General features: G+C 39.6%; 1 protein-coding gene across 3 annotated transcripts in view; it reads right to left on the bottom strand.

Annotated features, from left to right (window-relative positions):
• Positions 1-15185, bottom strand: part of TEK (TEK receptor tyrosine kinase) — a 136698-nt gene that overhangs the window by 36888 nt on the left and 84625 nt on the right. For all 3 annotated transcript variants that reach the window (XM_037798400.1, XM_037798398.1, XM_037798399.1), the window contains exons 4-9: positions 14445-14597; positions 10880-11011; positions 10252-10392; positions 6063-6191; positions 2396-2547; positions 611-755 (exon numbers count right to left, since the gene is read on the bottom strand). In XM_037798400.1, the coding sequence (XP_037654328.1) occupies positions 611-755; positions 2396-2547; positions 6063-6191; positions 10252-10392; positions 10880-11011; positions 14445-14597 (852 nt within the window). The remainder of the gene's footprint in view (positions 1-610; positions 756-2395; positions 2548-6062; positions 6192-10251; positions 10393-10879; positions 11012-14444; positions 14598-15185) is intronic.

Genomic DNA, 15185 nt, shown 5'->3' with positions numbered 1-15185 from the left:
CCAAATGCTAACCCATAGCAGGAGGGTACTGACAACCCTGACTGTGTAAAAAAATCATTCATGTTAATTGTATATCTAGGCATAGTCTGGGCTTCATATTAAGTAAGTATTCCTTAAAATAAAAATTCTCCAAATTATTTACAACAATAATAGATAGGAAGTCACAAGAATAACGAAGCTAAATGTTTTATGAAATATAATTACTACTGGACACCTCGTGCCCCACACAGTTTCAAATCTTTTATATATTTAATACCTCATTTGATCTTCATAATAACCTTACAGAGGTCAATAACATAAGCTTCATTTACAGATAAAGAAAGACTCAGAGAGGTTAAATTATTTGACTAAGGTCACATACAAGGTTTCTAAGGGTTAGGGACAAAATCGAACGCAGGTTTATGAGATTCCTAAGGTCACATTCTTAATCCTTCAATTCTATTTTCATGCATATTCATTTAAAAAAAAAAGTCTTAGTATACTGGACAACATCTCAAAGGCATTTCAGTGTCAGGATAGAGTTTCCAACTAGAAGCAGCCTGTTTCCCCAGCGATAGGAAGACACAGTGCACCAAGGATACAAGTTCTTACTCTGGAAAATGGAGCTTACCTTTAACAGAAAGGTTGAAAGGTTTTTCCACCATCCCAGCAACTGTATTCACACTGCAGACCCAAACTCCTGAATCAGGAGGGAGGATACGGTGGATGGTGAATGTGGCCACTGAGAGATGATCCGTATGGTTGAAGTCTTCTGGCTGGAAAGATCAAATACAAAAAAATAATAATAATAATAAGTAAATAAATAGAAGCTGCTAGGAAGGCATAAACACCAAGACCCCTAACACTGACCCCTTCTCATTGTTTAATAAGAAGTTTTCTAGAATAGACTAAGAAGACAAATACAATGCTAGTTTAATTATTGGCTTATTTCCAAAGCTAAGGTAGTAGCCCTGAAAGTTTGTATTGGATTGAAGCCCTCTCGGAGCCTACAGTTGTAATTGTGTGGTTTGGTGTGTGGGGTAAACACCTACAAGCAAGGAGTCGAATTCCTTTTAAACTGCTCCTGGTAACATTTGTTCCTTTCCGATCTAATACAAAGATAGCTAAGTGGGAGGACAAAGTGGCTTCCTAAAGTATTCCAGGGACTGCTGGGTGTGGTGTAGGGGAAAAGCGGGACTCTAAGTCACATGGATCTGAGTTCACTTCCCAGCACTGCCACTTTTGACCAATTCTTAGTTAATCAACCTCACCCAGCCAGTTCCCACCTTTGCAAAAAAGGCACAGGAAATGTTACATGAGGTGCTTGGTATAGTACGGTCGACCCTTGCTAAATGATAGCTGTTACTTCCATTAACTAGTGAAAAAAGCCAACAAGATTTTGGATGCTATCACTTGGCTTCTTCTATCTCATGGGTTGTTTGAGTGGAATTAGAAACATCTGAGGTGTAGACACTAGTAATAACACAGTCTACATATCCTGCCCACAACAGTCACTTCAACCTGCCTTCGGGAATGATTTTTAGTCATCTTTGAGAGAAAGGTAACCATTTCAAAATCTTTAGATATGAAAATACTTCAGCTTCCTGGGAAGTACTTGTGACAGAAAGGAATTTGAGTGGCTTCTTGTCTGTACTACTTTTGGAGTATTGGGGAAGAGAAGGGAAACTTGTGGGAAGGGTAGCTTAGTCCTTTCAGGAAAGAACTGCCACGATACCGCCATGGTTAATGGTGAGCACCAGCAACAAGGGCAAACTGAAGAGGTGGGAGAAACTTAAGGAATGCATTAAGGCCTAAGGGATTCTGCGGATCTAGTTTCTGAATTAGAGACACAGGGGCAGATTCTAGACCTGACTACCCACAGTCATATGGATTATCCTGAACTCTCCCCTTCTATACTCCCCTAATTGCTGCTCCAAAGAGTGTGACAGCAGTAGACCATTCATTCAAATTAATGCCTTAGTAGCACCGATCTCCAGGTGATTCGTGGGTTTTAACTTGCAACACCCCTGCCTGGCCACCCTACTCTTTCTGAAATGGGGGATTAAGAGACATGGGGATATTGTGGAGCAGATGCTTGAATGGGTTGGCATACACTGCTCACCACACATAGCTGGAAAGTTGTGCAGGATGAGTGTCATCCCTGGCACTAAGTTAAACTGATTCTACCGTGGATATATATTCCCAACCTTGCACAGTAGCCTTAGCCATGCAGGTGAAACCACTGAGGCTGTAGCAAGTCTATTCTACTACCCAGGGATATGGAGTTTTGTAAAAGCTAACAACAGCCTGACCCAGGAGGGTGTAAATCCTGGATGGAATCTAGTCTTTAGTGGGGTGGTTACCACACTGCAAGCATCTAGCGGTGTCAGTAGGTCAGAATGAGAATGGCTCTTACATGAAGCACTGTCCCATCTGGCTTTACCAGAGTCATTTCTTCTTTAGCAGGTAGTGGCTGGCCAGAGGCTTTGCAGATGGGGTTAAATTTGCCACTGTTTACTTCTATGTGATCTGGCAAATCCTCTATCTTTGGGGTCATCCTTGTCATGCCTGAATGAAGAAAATAGCACTGTGAGATCTAATCTTTAATAAAGCTGTGGTGATAATAATAAAATATAGCCACTATTTAGTAGGTCATTCACTAGGCTAAGAACTTTACAAGCATTACATTGTTTTATCAACACACAATAAACTTTTGAAGTGGGTGCTATTGTTGTCACCATTTTACAGATGAGAAGACTGAGTCTCAGAGCCCATAGTCAAGCTCGGGTCTCTCAGACTTCAGAGCCCACACTCCTACCCACAATGCTGTGCTCCCTCAGTTGACCTGGGGGTACAGTCTCAATATTAAAATGACCATCATGACCAGACCTTACTGGTCAGTCTCCCAGTATCTTTTTAAGATAATTATTATAAAAACAAACAAAAAACCTAGATCTTCTTAGGAATCAACCTCACGCTATTGCTGATCAACAGCCTTATCCTCAATTTGATTCATGAGATACCAAATTAGAAGGCTTGCAAGTACTAGATGAATAAGAAAAAAAAGGTGATTAAAAATGGTCACATTTACATTGAGGAGAAATTAAGTGAATCTGATTCCCCCAAATCAATTTCCAGGCAACAGCTAAATAAAAATGTTGCTGCCAATATTGAAAGAAGAAAAAAATTCTCTGGAATGAACAAAGGCGATGGTATCTGAATTCCTTGTCTAAAACCTGTACAGTGGGATTCCTGAAATATAATAATTTTATTTTGGATTGTAGGGTCTTAGAGAACTGCAACACATTTGTAATTAATGTGATGCATGGTTGAAAATAACCAATGCTTGGTAAAGAATGAGGAGGATAGAGGTACCCCAAGAGCAGCAGTGATTTACATGTTGTTCCTTGTCCATGGGAGGATCTGGTGGGGTGGAGGTCAATGCATCAATACTGATATTTTATACTGATATCCTATTCGTCAGGCCTATAAGGAGTTGCTGGTGAGGGGTATGGAGCAGCAGGGAAAGAGATGAAATATCTGTAGACATGGGGAGATTGTGATTCCAACATTTAACAGATTGCTCAGCCTAATTAGTTATTCACGTAGAAACTGAGAAAAGTGCTTTGACATTTTTAGATCATTTTCCCCTTCATTCTCCCCATGCGTTTTCTGAATTTGGATGAAGGTGGAGGTGCAGACGGAAGGTGAAAAATAAAGTGTCAGCGAGAGGGGGCTGGCCTCTGAAAGCTCACGGCCGAGGGAGAGGAGGTAAACCTCTCTTAGATTCTCCCAGTCAGAACTCACACATTTTGCGCCCTTATAACTGAAAGAATAAAGTACAAAATCCAAATCCTTAAACTTGTTAGTTGCCCATTTTCAACCCAACCCTTCCCTTCTAGTACCTTCCCTGATTCCCGCCCGTAGCAAAGTCAAGACCATGGGGAAAGAAGGAAAAGTGTCAAGCTAGAAAGCTAAAGCCTTTGAGAAAACAACTGTTGGTATTTCCCCTTCATATTTGTGCTGATTTTTAAAAACTAACAGAGAAAAGGCTATTGCTGTCTTACTCTGAGTGTAGAATTATTTGTGTGTGCATGTTTCTTCTTCTAACATTTCTATCATTTGAAAAGGAATATGTTTATTGTTTTCAAAATTTGAAAATATTTAAAAGTATGTTTCTTCAAATTTTAAAAAAAGTATACTCTAAAGCAGCGGTTAGCTCATATTTTTCTGTAAAGGCCAGTTAGTAAACATATTCAGTTTTGTTGATAATAAAGTCTCCATGGCCACTACTCAACTCTTTGTGATGTGAAAGCAGCCAAAGACAACATATTGTTAACAAATTGGCATGGCTGTGTTACAATAAAATTTTCTTTATAAAAACAGATGATATGGGACTTGCCCTTACGAAGTTTGTTACTGCAAAGGAGAGGCTAAACGTGCTTGTAATTGTGCCTAAGAGTCTCCTCGAGTGCCTCTTTATTGCTCAGATGTGGCCCTCACTCTCTAGCTAAACCAACTTGGCAGGTGAAATCACTGCCCTCCCCTCTACATGGGATCTGACTCCCAGGGATGTAAGTCTCCCTAGCAACATGGGGTATGAACCTGGACCCCGTCATCATGAGATTGAGAACATCTTCTTGACCAAAAGGGGGATGCAAAATGAAACAAAATAAAGTTTCAATGGATGAGAGATTCCAAATGGAGTTGAGAGGTCACTCTGGTGGGCATTCTTATGCACTATATAGATAACTCTTTTTAGGTTTTAATGCATTGGAATAGCTAGAAATAAATACCTGAAACTATCAAACTGCAACCCAGTAGCCTTGACTCTTGAAGACGATTGTATAGCAATGTAGCTTACAAGAGGTAACAGTGTGATTGTGAAAGCCTTATGGATCACACTCCCTTTATCCAGTGTATGGATGGATGAGTAGCAAAATGGGGAAAAAAAACTAAATGAAAAATAGGGTGGGGGGGGATGGTTTGGGTGTTCTTTTTTACTTTTTTTTTATTCTTATTTTCATTTTCTGGTACAAGGAAAATGTTCAAAAAATAGATTGGGGTGATGAATGCACAACTATATGATGGTACTATGAACAAATGATTTTACATTTTGGATAACAGTATGGTATATGAATGTATCGCAATAATATTGAATTTAAAAAATAAAAAAATTAAAAAAAAACAGATAGTAGGCCAATTGCAAGGAACTAATTATTTATACATACTACAACATGGGTGAAGCTAAAAAATATTTACACTAAATGAAAGAAGTCAGTCACAAGAGACCATATATTGTATCATCCCATTTATATGAAATATCCAGACTAAGCAAATCTACAGAGACAAAAAGTAGATTCATGGTTGCTAGGTGCTGGGGTGCGGGTTGGTAGGAAAGGGGAGTGACTGCTACTGGGTACAAGGTTTCTTGCGCTATGACAATTTTCTAAAATTAGATTATGGTACTGGGTGTACAAATACGTGAATATACTAAAAACCTTTGAACTATACATTTTAAATGAGTGAACTGTATGTAATGAAAATTATATCTCAATAAAACTGTGAAAGAAAAAAAAAGACGGTGTACTGTGTTTGGTCTGTGTGCTATAGTTTGTCTACCCGTTCTAGGGTAATTTCTGAAACAGAATTATTTGAAATTTCATCTTGAGGGTTATGTTTTCTATCTTTTCTTTCTTCCTCTCTTTCTTCTTTTAAAAATGTTCCTTTATTCAAATCCTTCCAAAGTGGATCATTCTCTATTACGGAAAAGGCTGGTTCTAGAAAAGGGAAAAACAGGGGTAGACAAAGCTCTCAGCTGGCCGGTCATCAAATAATGTGCTACAAAGATCACATGGTTTATACCATTTCAAAGAGAAATGAAGACCAGTATGGGAGTACCTAGAAAGGAATCAGAATGGTGTCCTTTATGACTTGGGATTTATTCTTCCAACTTTGGAAACAGAAGGATGGAAACAGGAGTAGCATGAGGACCTTGAGCTCCTGGGGCAAGAACTACATACCACCAAGCTCAGTTAAGACACACTGAACATGGCCCTGACTACAGTGTTACCTTGCTTTACCTTCTTTCTCACACTGGAGCCCTTGCCATCCTGGAGAACAGACGCATCCTTGGAACTGATCACACTTCTCCCCATTGGTGCACCTGCACATAAGCTTACAGTCTGGCCCATAATAACCAGGCTGGCATGCTGTAAACAAAGACATCAAAAGTCAGTATTACCATGGGGGAAATGAGAAAACTAAGGCTGTAGGAGGCTAGATTTTTTTCCCCCTCCAGGCTATTAACCTTGAAGATTCATATAAGGTAATATGTGATTTATCTGAATTATCAGGAAATTAAAAGATTGGGAGGTTCTCCCTCTAGGGGAGCTGAATAAGCTCCTATATGAACCTTCCCATAAATAACAACTATAAACTCTAGATAACATTCAAAATAACAACTGCATGAAAGCACTGAAAAGAGGGGGTGGTGGTGGATAAAGGCAGGTTCTGGAGAGGAATCAACATTTGAGAGAGCAAATGTCAGCTTTTAGCCTAATGGTTGAGCACAGTTGATAAAATCTGGGGAGGCTAAAACTCCCATAGAAAACCAGCAGTCTTACTGGCCTGAAAAACTAGAGGATGGAATTACAGCAAACAGAGTCAACCAGAAAGTGAGAAGTAAAACTCAGAAAGGGAGATCCTGAGAGTGGAAGTTCCAAACCTCTGCCAGGCCCCTGAACCATATATGCTCAGTGAAGACTCAACATAGCCCAGCTAGAGATAAAAGAACTAAACTGAGTTTAAGCTGATGCCCAAGAGTCAGTGTTTGCAGTCTGAGTTCAACCAAGTTAACAGCTTCTAAAAGAAAAAAAAAATCAATTTCTCAAAGGAATATATCATATTCCAGAGTTTCCACAATTTAACATTCACAATGTTGAAGATACAATAAAGAATTATCAACATAAGAAGAAATGGGGAATTATGACCCATTCTGAAGAAAAAAGAATATTGACAGAGACCAACTTCCAGACCCAGATTGCAGATAAAACTTTTAAAGCAGCTATAAAAACTGCTCAGAGTGGTAAAGGAAAATGTCTTCACAACAAATAAAACAATGAGAAATCTCAGCTGAGAAACAGAAAGTATACAAAAGAGCCTGTTGGGGATTGAGTCAGGATCCCCACAAAAGGCATGTTCAGGTCCCAACCCCCAGTCCTGTGGGTGTGAACCCATTTGTAAACAAGACTTTTGACGATATTATTGTAGGTGTGCCCACACTGATGAGGGTGGGCCTTAATCCAATATGGCTGAAGTCTTTGTAAGCAAAGGAAACTAGACACACAGAGAGAAGCCATGGGGAGCAGCCAGAAGTCAATGGAATGTGGAGAAGAGTGGAAAAGACATCACCATGTCTATTTCCATGTTACTGAAAAGCCAGGAACCCCAATGATTGCTGGCCAGCCTCTGAAACCATGAGCCAATAAATACCTGTTGTTAACTCATCACATGGTATTTGTTTTAGCAGCTAGTAAACTAATAATACAAAGTCAAAAGGAAATTCTAGGTTTGAAAGATAACAATATCTGAAATGTCACTGGGTGGGCTTAAAAACAGAATAGAGATAACAGAAGAGTCCATAAACTTGAAGCTAGATCAATAGAAATTATCCAATCTGAAGAATAGAAAGAGCAAAAACATTGGGAGAAAACATGATCAGAGCCTCAGGGATCTGTGGGACAATATCAAAAGGTTTAACACATGTAATTGGAGGTACAAGAAGAGAGGAAGAAAGGGGTTCAAGAATATTTGAAGAAATAATGGTTTAACTTTCCCTGCAATTTGTTAAAATTTATACACTTCAGAACCCAGTAAACCCCAAGCAGCAAAAATATAAGGAAAAGTATGCTTAGATATGCATGATCGAACTGCAAACAACAAAAGTTAATCTTTTTAAGCCTATTTCCAACTTATACTTTATGGCAGAGTATTTCAACTATTCAATGTGCAAACTATGCTTCTGTACTTCCCTAAACTGCCATGAGGGCAGGGTAGGACTACTCTTTCCCCTTTGGGACTTGCTAAATCACCTAGGAGAGTTCTTACAATTTGGTGGATGATAAATGAATTCTGTTGATTCAATGCACTTACTTTAGTCTACTGTAACACTAGGAGAGGCCCTTCAATCAAAAATCGATACAGAAGTTTGGCCTTTGGGGCTCTGATGGATTGTTTAAATTGTGTAACTTAATCACATAGCCAAGATGCAGTCTTTATTTTCAGTATCGCATTCAATTATTTTTACTTCTTAATGCTAGTGGTGAAAAGCTTGAGAACCAGTAATAAACATAAGGAAACCTAATTATTAAAACAAAGTTACTGTTGTAAAAGGCAAAAGACTTTTAAAACTTAAGATATTTTCTAGTTTCTAGTCATACCAAACCTTTCCTCTAGGAAATAGTCTCCGAAGGACTTTGAATGATCATATGTTTGCATAATGGCATATCCGTGTTCCTCTTATTATCCCAACTGTTTGTTTTAGAAAATTGTATTTTTGCTAATTTTCTCAGCTAGGAACTAGCCCCGATGATACGTAAAATTTGCTCAAGGCACAATCTATTGATAGTTATTATAAATCACCTATTAAACAAGATAAAGTCCCCAAAGAAATAATATTAGGAATCTCTCCTTCCTTTCCTTTTTTTTTTCTTTAAGTATGTAGAATAGGATAATGACTGCTGGAAGGAGTCTAGGAGAACATTAGAACGCTTCAATTTTCAATTCATAAAAGCTTGGTGATTTTTTGAGCCAGGCATGGGTTGAAATGGCCTGATTCAAAGAGTCCAGAGACACATTCACTATGAAACCGATGAAGCTTATGATCCAGGCTCCTTACTTGCATGCACCCCTTCCTAGATCCCAGCAAAATGTTCACATACACACCTTATTGTACAATTTGTACAAGTAAGATGTATTTATATTCTGTTATTAAAGAGGGATTGGATCTGCCCTGCCTAGAGTTACCTTTCACCTTAATGTGTTCAATTCAGGAGCCAGATGGGACTCCTCCACTGCGTGACTCCTCAGTATCCCATGTGGGCAGGCACAGCATTTAAAGGGCACTGAGTGAGGTGGTGCAGATATCTGAAACTACTTTTGTGTAACCCTCCTTTCTGCCCTGTCACCCCAAGCCCCCAGAGCTGCTCCGTCCAGCGTGGTAGCAATTAGCCATGCGTGGCTATTCAACACTTAAAGTATAGCTGGTCAAAATGGACATGTGTGGTAAGTATAAAGCACACACTGGATTTCAAAGACTTCGTCCAATAAAAGGCATGTAAAACATCTCCTCAGTAATTTTTTCTATTGATTACTGTTACAATGATAACATTTTGACATACTGGGTTAAGTAAAAGACTGGAATTAATTTTACCTGTTTTTTTTTCTATTTTTTGAATGTGGCTACTAGAAAAATTTAAACTACATATGTGGCTTGCTTTGTATTTCTACTGGACTGCTCTGCCCTAGAGTAGTGCTATCAAGTTATTGGGGACCCCATCATAGTGCCAGATGTGGAAAATGCTGACTTTGTGAAGTAAAACACCATAAAACCTTTGAGCTCTGGCTGATTCACCACACTAACATTCGTCAGGGGGGTCTGGCATGGTTGGCTGCAGGTTCATGTTAAGCTCCCTGTGAAAGTAAACATGAAATGTGTCCAAGAGGCGTCCTGTCTGAGCCTCATCAGACAGGAAGGGACATTGTAGGAAGAGCAGAGGGGCTCCTTTAGGTGAAGTCAGCACTGCTTGAGTAAAGTTCATAGCAGATAAAATCTTAACTTCCTCAATTTTCAAACCCCAAATCATGTCTGGGTCTGACCTAAAGTTCTGATTTTTATGGCCCACTGGAAAAAACAAATCTTCTATGGCCTTCCCATTCAAAGTGTGCTCTGAAAACCAACAGCACGGCACCACCTGGAAGCCTGTTAGAATGCAGAATCTTGGGCCCCACTGCAGACCCACCAAATCAGAATCCACACTTTAATCAAATCTCTGGGTAGTGTGTATGACAAGCAGTTTCTATGAAGTTCAGAGTCTTAATATGAAATTATAATTAACTTTGGATGAAAACATCTGTGATTCAAAAACCTGTAGCCCAGCAATCATGCGTGACTCAGCAGTTCAGGTATATTTTATACTGTGGTTTCCGGAAAGCTCGGTCTTCTTTGTACACCTGAAAGCACTTTTTCTCTATGGGGGTTTGATTGCATACCTTCATTGCACTGCAGACCCTTCCAGCCTGTGGCACAGGAACACCCATATGGATCTGGGAGACAGAACACATAGGACTTGCATCCCTCTAGTCCGCTACACCTTTCTTTACAAGTTCTGCCAAATGTGTGCAGTTCGCAAGCTTTGGGGAAAAAAAAAGAGCTGATTCAGAGTCAAAGATACAACTCACTGAAATACATGTATGATTCTTCTTTTGAAGGATCTCTCCTAGACCAGTGAGCATGAAAAATAGTCAAATCTCAGTTGTGGCATGGGCAGCATGAATGAAAACACTCTTCTATCTTATTTTACATATAATGAAAATGCCCCACACAGAGGACATCGGGGCTGCCACCCACAGTTGCACAGGCTTGTACTGCACAAACCTAGGGGGTGGCATTCCTATCATAACATCACAGATTAGTATATTTACTACAACTTTCTAGTGGTTGGTAATAAACAGCTTTGAAAAAAAAGGCTCTTTTTTTCCTAATTTACACAAAGGTACCATATGGCTTAGTGGAGGCCATTTAGCTTCCATTCCCATCCGTGTCCAGGTAGCTAAATTCTAGATTCAGCATGATGGCCTTTTAAATCCACAACTTATTCCTCAAATACTTTTGACTTACCCTTCTCACATGTTCTCCCCATAAATCCAGGAGGACAAATACATTCTCCAGTATCTTCATGGCAGACACCATTGTTCATACAAATAGTGCAAGGACGGTTGCATTCAGGCCCCCACTTCTGAGCTTCACATCCTTTTGTTAAGGAAAAAAAGATGTGGTAAGTAGAGTACATTCGCTTATTAAAATGACCTCCTACATGCTAGTCATTTTACTGGGCACTGATGGATAAAGATAAATAATACATAGTCTTACTCTCTAAAATCTAATAGTCTAATGTGGAAACAGGCATGTAAACAGAAAATGATAGAAATGAAGGCAAGAGGTGTCTAATCCTGTCTTGAGGATGGAAGAGAACATAAAGGATGGCTTCCTAGAGGAAGTGGCATGAAAGCTGAATATATAGAACCACCTAAGTAGAAACGAAGATAAGGCTGGAGAGTGAAAAAGCAAGGTAGCAGAAGGGAGTATGGCACATTCAGAGAACTGCAGGTAAGGCTAGAGCCTAGAGTCATGGTTTTCAAAGTGTGATCCCCATCCAGCAGCATCCTATCAACTGCCAACCTGCTAGAAATGCAAATCTCAGACTCCCACCCACAATCTACTGAATGAGAAACTCTGGGGGTAGCCCAGCAAGCTGTGTTTACCAAGCCCTCCAGGTGATTCTGATGAGTGCCAAAATTCAAGAACCTCTGACCTAGAGTACAGGGAGGAGGAATAAGGCTATAAAGGGAAGCAGGGGCTAGAAAATAAAAGAAGTGAAAGAAGATACAGAAGACCTAAAGTACAGGATGGTCAAGTGATCATAGATTGATATTTCCCGACTACTTCTCTCCAGCACTTGGTGATTTACTTTTTTTTTTTTCTTGGTGGCTGTGGCAAACATGCCCTTTCTCAATAAGACTGTGATCTAGATTGTTAATTAGGTCCAAGAAAACCATCTAATATAAGGAAAACCTGGGGAGGGGGAGATGACTTGGTGGTGAGAAATTTAGTTTCACTTCTCATCTGAAAGGAAATAGTATCTTTGTCCCTGAATGTTAGACTCATGGTGGTAAGCTTGGACCTGTGCCCATAGCTGATGTAACCTTATAATTTGTTTGGCAAGAACTCATGGTTATCAGTATTTTCTCTACAATAATCAGGAAGACTGTCAACACAGACCCTCTCATATTGCCTTCAACTTAATAGATAAAACTACAAAATGTTTAAAAGCTAATATTTACATACCCTTATGTGTAATGGAGAAAAGGCTCTGCACAATTTAGAAGTGATTTCTTGAGAGCCAGACCACAGGTTATTTGTACTTGTTGAAGACTAATGGTGGCAGACAATGGAGATGAAAATGGGTTTCTATTACATTAAACTATGTCTCTAGCTCTGTGCCCACCTATAGACCTAACCCAGCTTCACTCCTCATCCTGGGAAGGAGGAAAGAATAAATCTCAAGGGAGTCAAAGAGGTGGTCTCTTGGGGAAGAAGTCAGGATAAAGGCTTGTTGATATGCAACAAGTATACAATTAGGCTTCTGTTGTTTTCTTCAAAACCTTGTGATTCTGTATTTTAGAGAACCATATATTCAGAGCATAAAGACAGAAATCCTATAAACGTAATGCCTGTGAAAAATCTTTTGTCAGGGAAAGAATTTATATGAAAGGAAATCCTATAAATATAACCAATGTGATTTTTAATACAAAATCTTTAAGCACTGACTATTCCTAGGCTTCAATTCATCCTGAAGAGATCTAAGTGGTGAGAAATGGACAAATGCCATCCTGTACCTCATTTCTTACTAAATATCAAAGAACTCATACTGGTGAAAAATACTCCTAAATGGGATGATTGTGGCCTAACTAACTCAAACTTCCTTAAGACCATCAGACATTATATATTAGCGGTGCTTCTCAGTTTTATTGCAATAGTCCCAATAGCAGAGAGGAAGGAACATGTACTCCCAGCAATCTGAAAAGAGACAACTTGGAGATCAAAAATGCATTTGAAGTATTTATCTTAAGATTTCGGGTGAATCAAATTCTAGTCCATACTGAGTCATGTTTGTTTTGACATTTCAAAAAAGAAGCTTTAAGCCTTCTACCATATGTTAACATCTGATGTTCCTGGGAAATGTGCCCCATTTATCCCAAACTCTCATATCCTGGCACACGGTGTTGTGTCAGACTGGGAGGAAACTATCTAAATGAAATGAATGCAGCAAAGTGTTGACTGAAAAATATCACTTCTTTGCCACTGGGACTTTCCTGAGTGAGTGGAATGAAAAGGAATTCCACCTGCCTCTCCCAAGTCAGCAGAAACTTCACATGAGTGATGTAAACGTGAAGCAAGCAGTTAGAGGCAGAATTTTGCAATGTTGTTATCATCATAAGTCACTTTTTTAAAAGATTGGTCTTAACAAAAAAGTTATCCTGACAGTTATTAGAAAAGAAACAAGCACAGTAGACTTCCAAGAAGAAACAGGTCCTGGAGTTCATGGGCAGATTCCTCTAGGTTCTGTCTGAACCAGTCCTACTTAAAAACCACCTTGTCATATTTTAAACCTACAGAAGGGGCTTAGCATGGGGCCTAAACTAAATGAACCCACTTTTCATACTGCTGTTGCCATATTGCAAGATCTATTTATTGTTCTTAACTAACCTTGCCTTTTCAGTTTCAACACAATGCCTGGCACAGATTGTGATCAACACATGTTTGTTGAGTGAATAAATGAACATAATGCAAAGCAAAATAAATAATCTTCATGAATCAGAAATACTACTCATCAGAAGAATTGACCGAGTGGTCCAGGTACTTAGACCTGAAGGACTGAATATTACAATGTCATGAATACCTGGCAATGCTGGGGCAAACCCAGGGCAAATCTTTTGATTTCTATAGGCCAATTCCCCACAAAAACTACAGGTGATGTTACTCCCCACTTTGATAATTACAATGGGGAAAAAAGGATTTCATTAGTTAAAACTCTTGTATTTTTCAAACCTGGAAACAAAATCACATTTGAGAGTTAGATGATTTGGAAAGTGGGATTTTCAAGGGAATTGATATTTAACTTGATGTTAGAACAATCCAGAAGCCCCAACTCATCACACTTTTCAGAGATTGCCCAGCTCACTGTGACTCTCCTTTTTGTGGGGATAATCCTGCTAGACAGGTGTGAGCTCCTAGTACCCATAACCGTACTATACGACTCTGCCCTTGTCTATAGCCGATTAGTCCATGGGGGCAGATATCTATACTACTAAATTAGGCCAATCTGATTCTTCATTCTGAAAATTCAAAGTTTTAAAGTGAAAGAAACATTGCTGATGCTGAGCTATGGTAACTCATCCTAGACAAAACATCAACAACCTTCTATTGCTGAGCCCCAGATTTTCCCTGGATCCTATCTCTTGTGCAACTTGCTTGCCAGCTTGCCCATTAATTTCCTATGAATCCTTATTATCCTTCCAACCAATCCCCAGTTTTTGCTTAAGCTAGCCTGAATCAGTTTTTGTTACTTGCAACTAAAAATCCTAACTACTCCACCACAGAGAGTGGCTTCTCAGTCACTTACTCCGGACTATGAGCCTTGTGAAGGCCGAGGTGAAGAGGTTTCCTCCTATGTACCTGGCCGAGTACACTCCAGCATCCTGGGGCTGGGCATGTGGCAGGTGCACTTCTAAGATATCAGGTACTTCGTGCCGGGGCACTGAATGGATGAAGGAACCTGGTAAGAGAGAGGAGTGGAGAACAATGGATCACTCCAGTTTCCCGGTATGGCTCCTACACTTGAACAGTTTTCCCTAACCTGATAAAGAAAATGTATTCCAGCATATTTCACGTGGAAGAATGAAAAGCTACACAAAGCTCTCCCAGAAGTTGAGAAAGTCATGGTGATAGAGGAGACAGTTTAGTCTATGAGCCTTACCACCAAACACATGAAAATGGGAGTAAATTAAAGTTCTTGTCTGCTGTAGGGACAGGTGAACATAGAGGGGAGAATAAAACTGGATGGGACAATGTCAAGTTACTCTGGAGACTGATCAACTAAGCAGGGGATTCCCAGAATCACTACTCCAGCTTAAAAGTTCTTATCTAACCACAGCACCTAGAATGATCCCCATTAATTTTTCAGTTGATCAGGCAACTGCCACCAGGTGGCGCCAAACCAGAGCTGGGACCTATATAGGTTTGAATTACTCAGCCGGACCCCCAGAATTGCTGCCAATTGGCTCCCCAGACTCACCCCAGTCATCATTTCCTTACTGTCACATTCAAATAATCCCACATTTTACATGACTGAGGCTTTGGAACC

This window comes from Choloepus didactylus, chromosome 10 (assembly GCF_015220235.1).
Source record: "Choloepus didactylus isolate mChoDid1 chromosome 10, mChoDid1.pri, whole genome shotgun sequence".
In the NCBI taxonomy this organism is placed as follows: Eukaryota; Metazoa; Chordata; class Mammalia; order Pilosa; family Megalonychidae; genus Choloepus; species Choloepus didactylus.
This window is presented reverse-complemented; position numbering and strand designations above follow the sequence as displayed.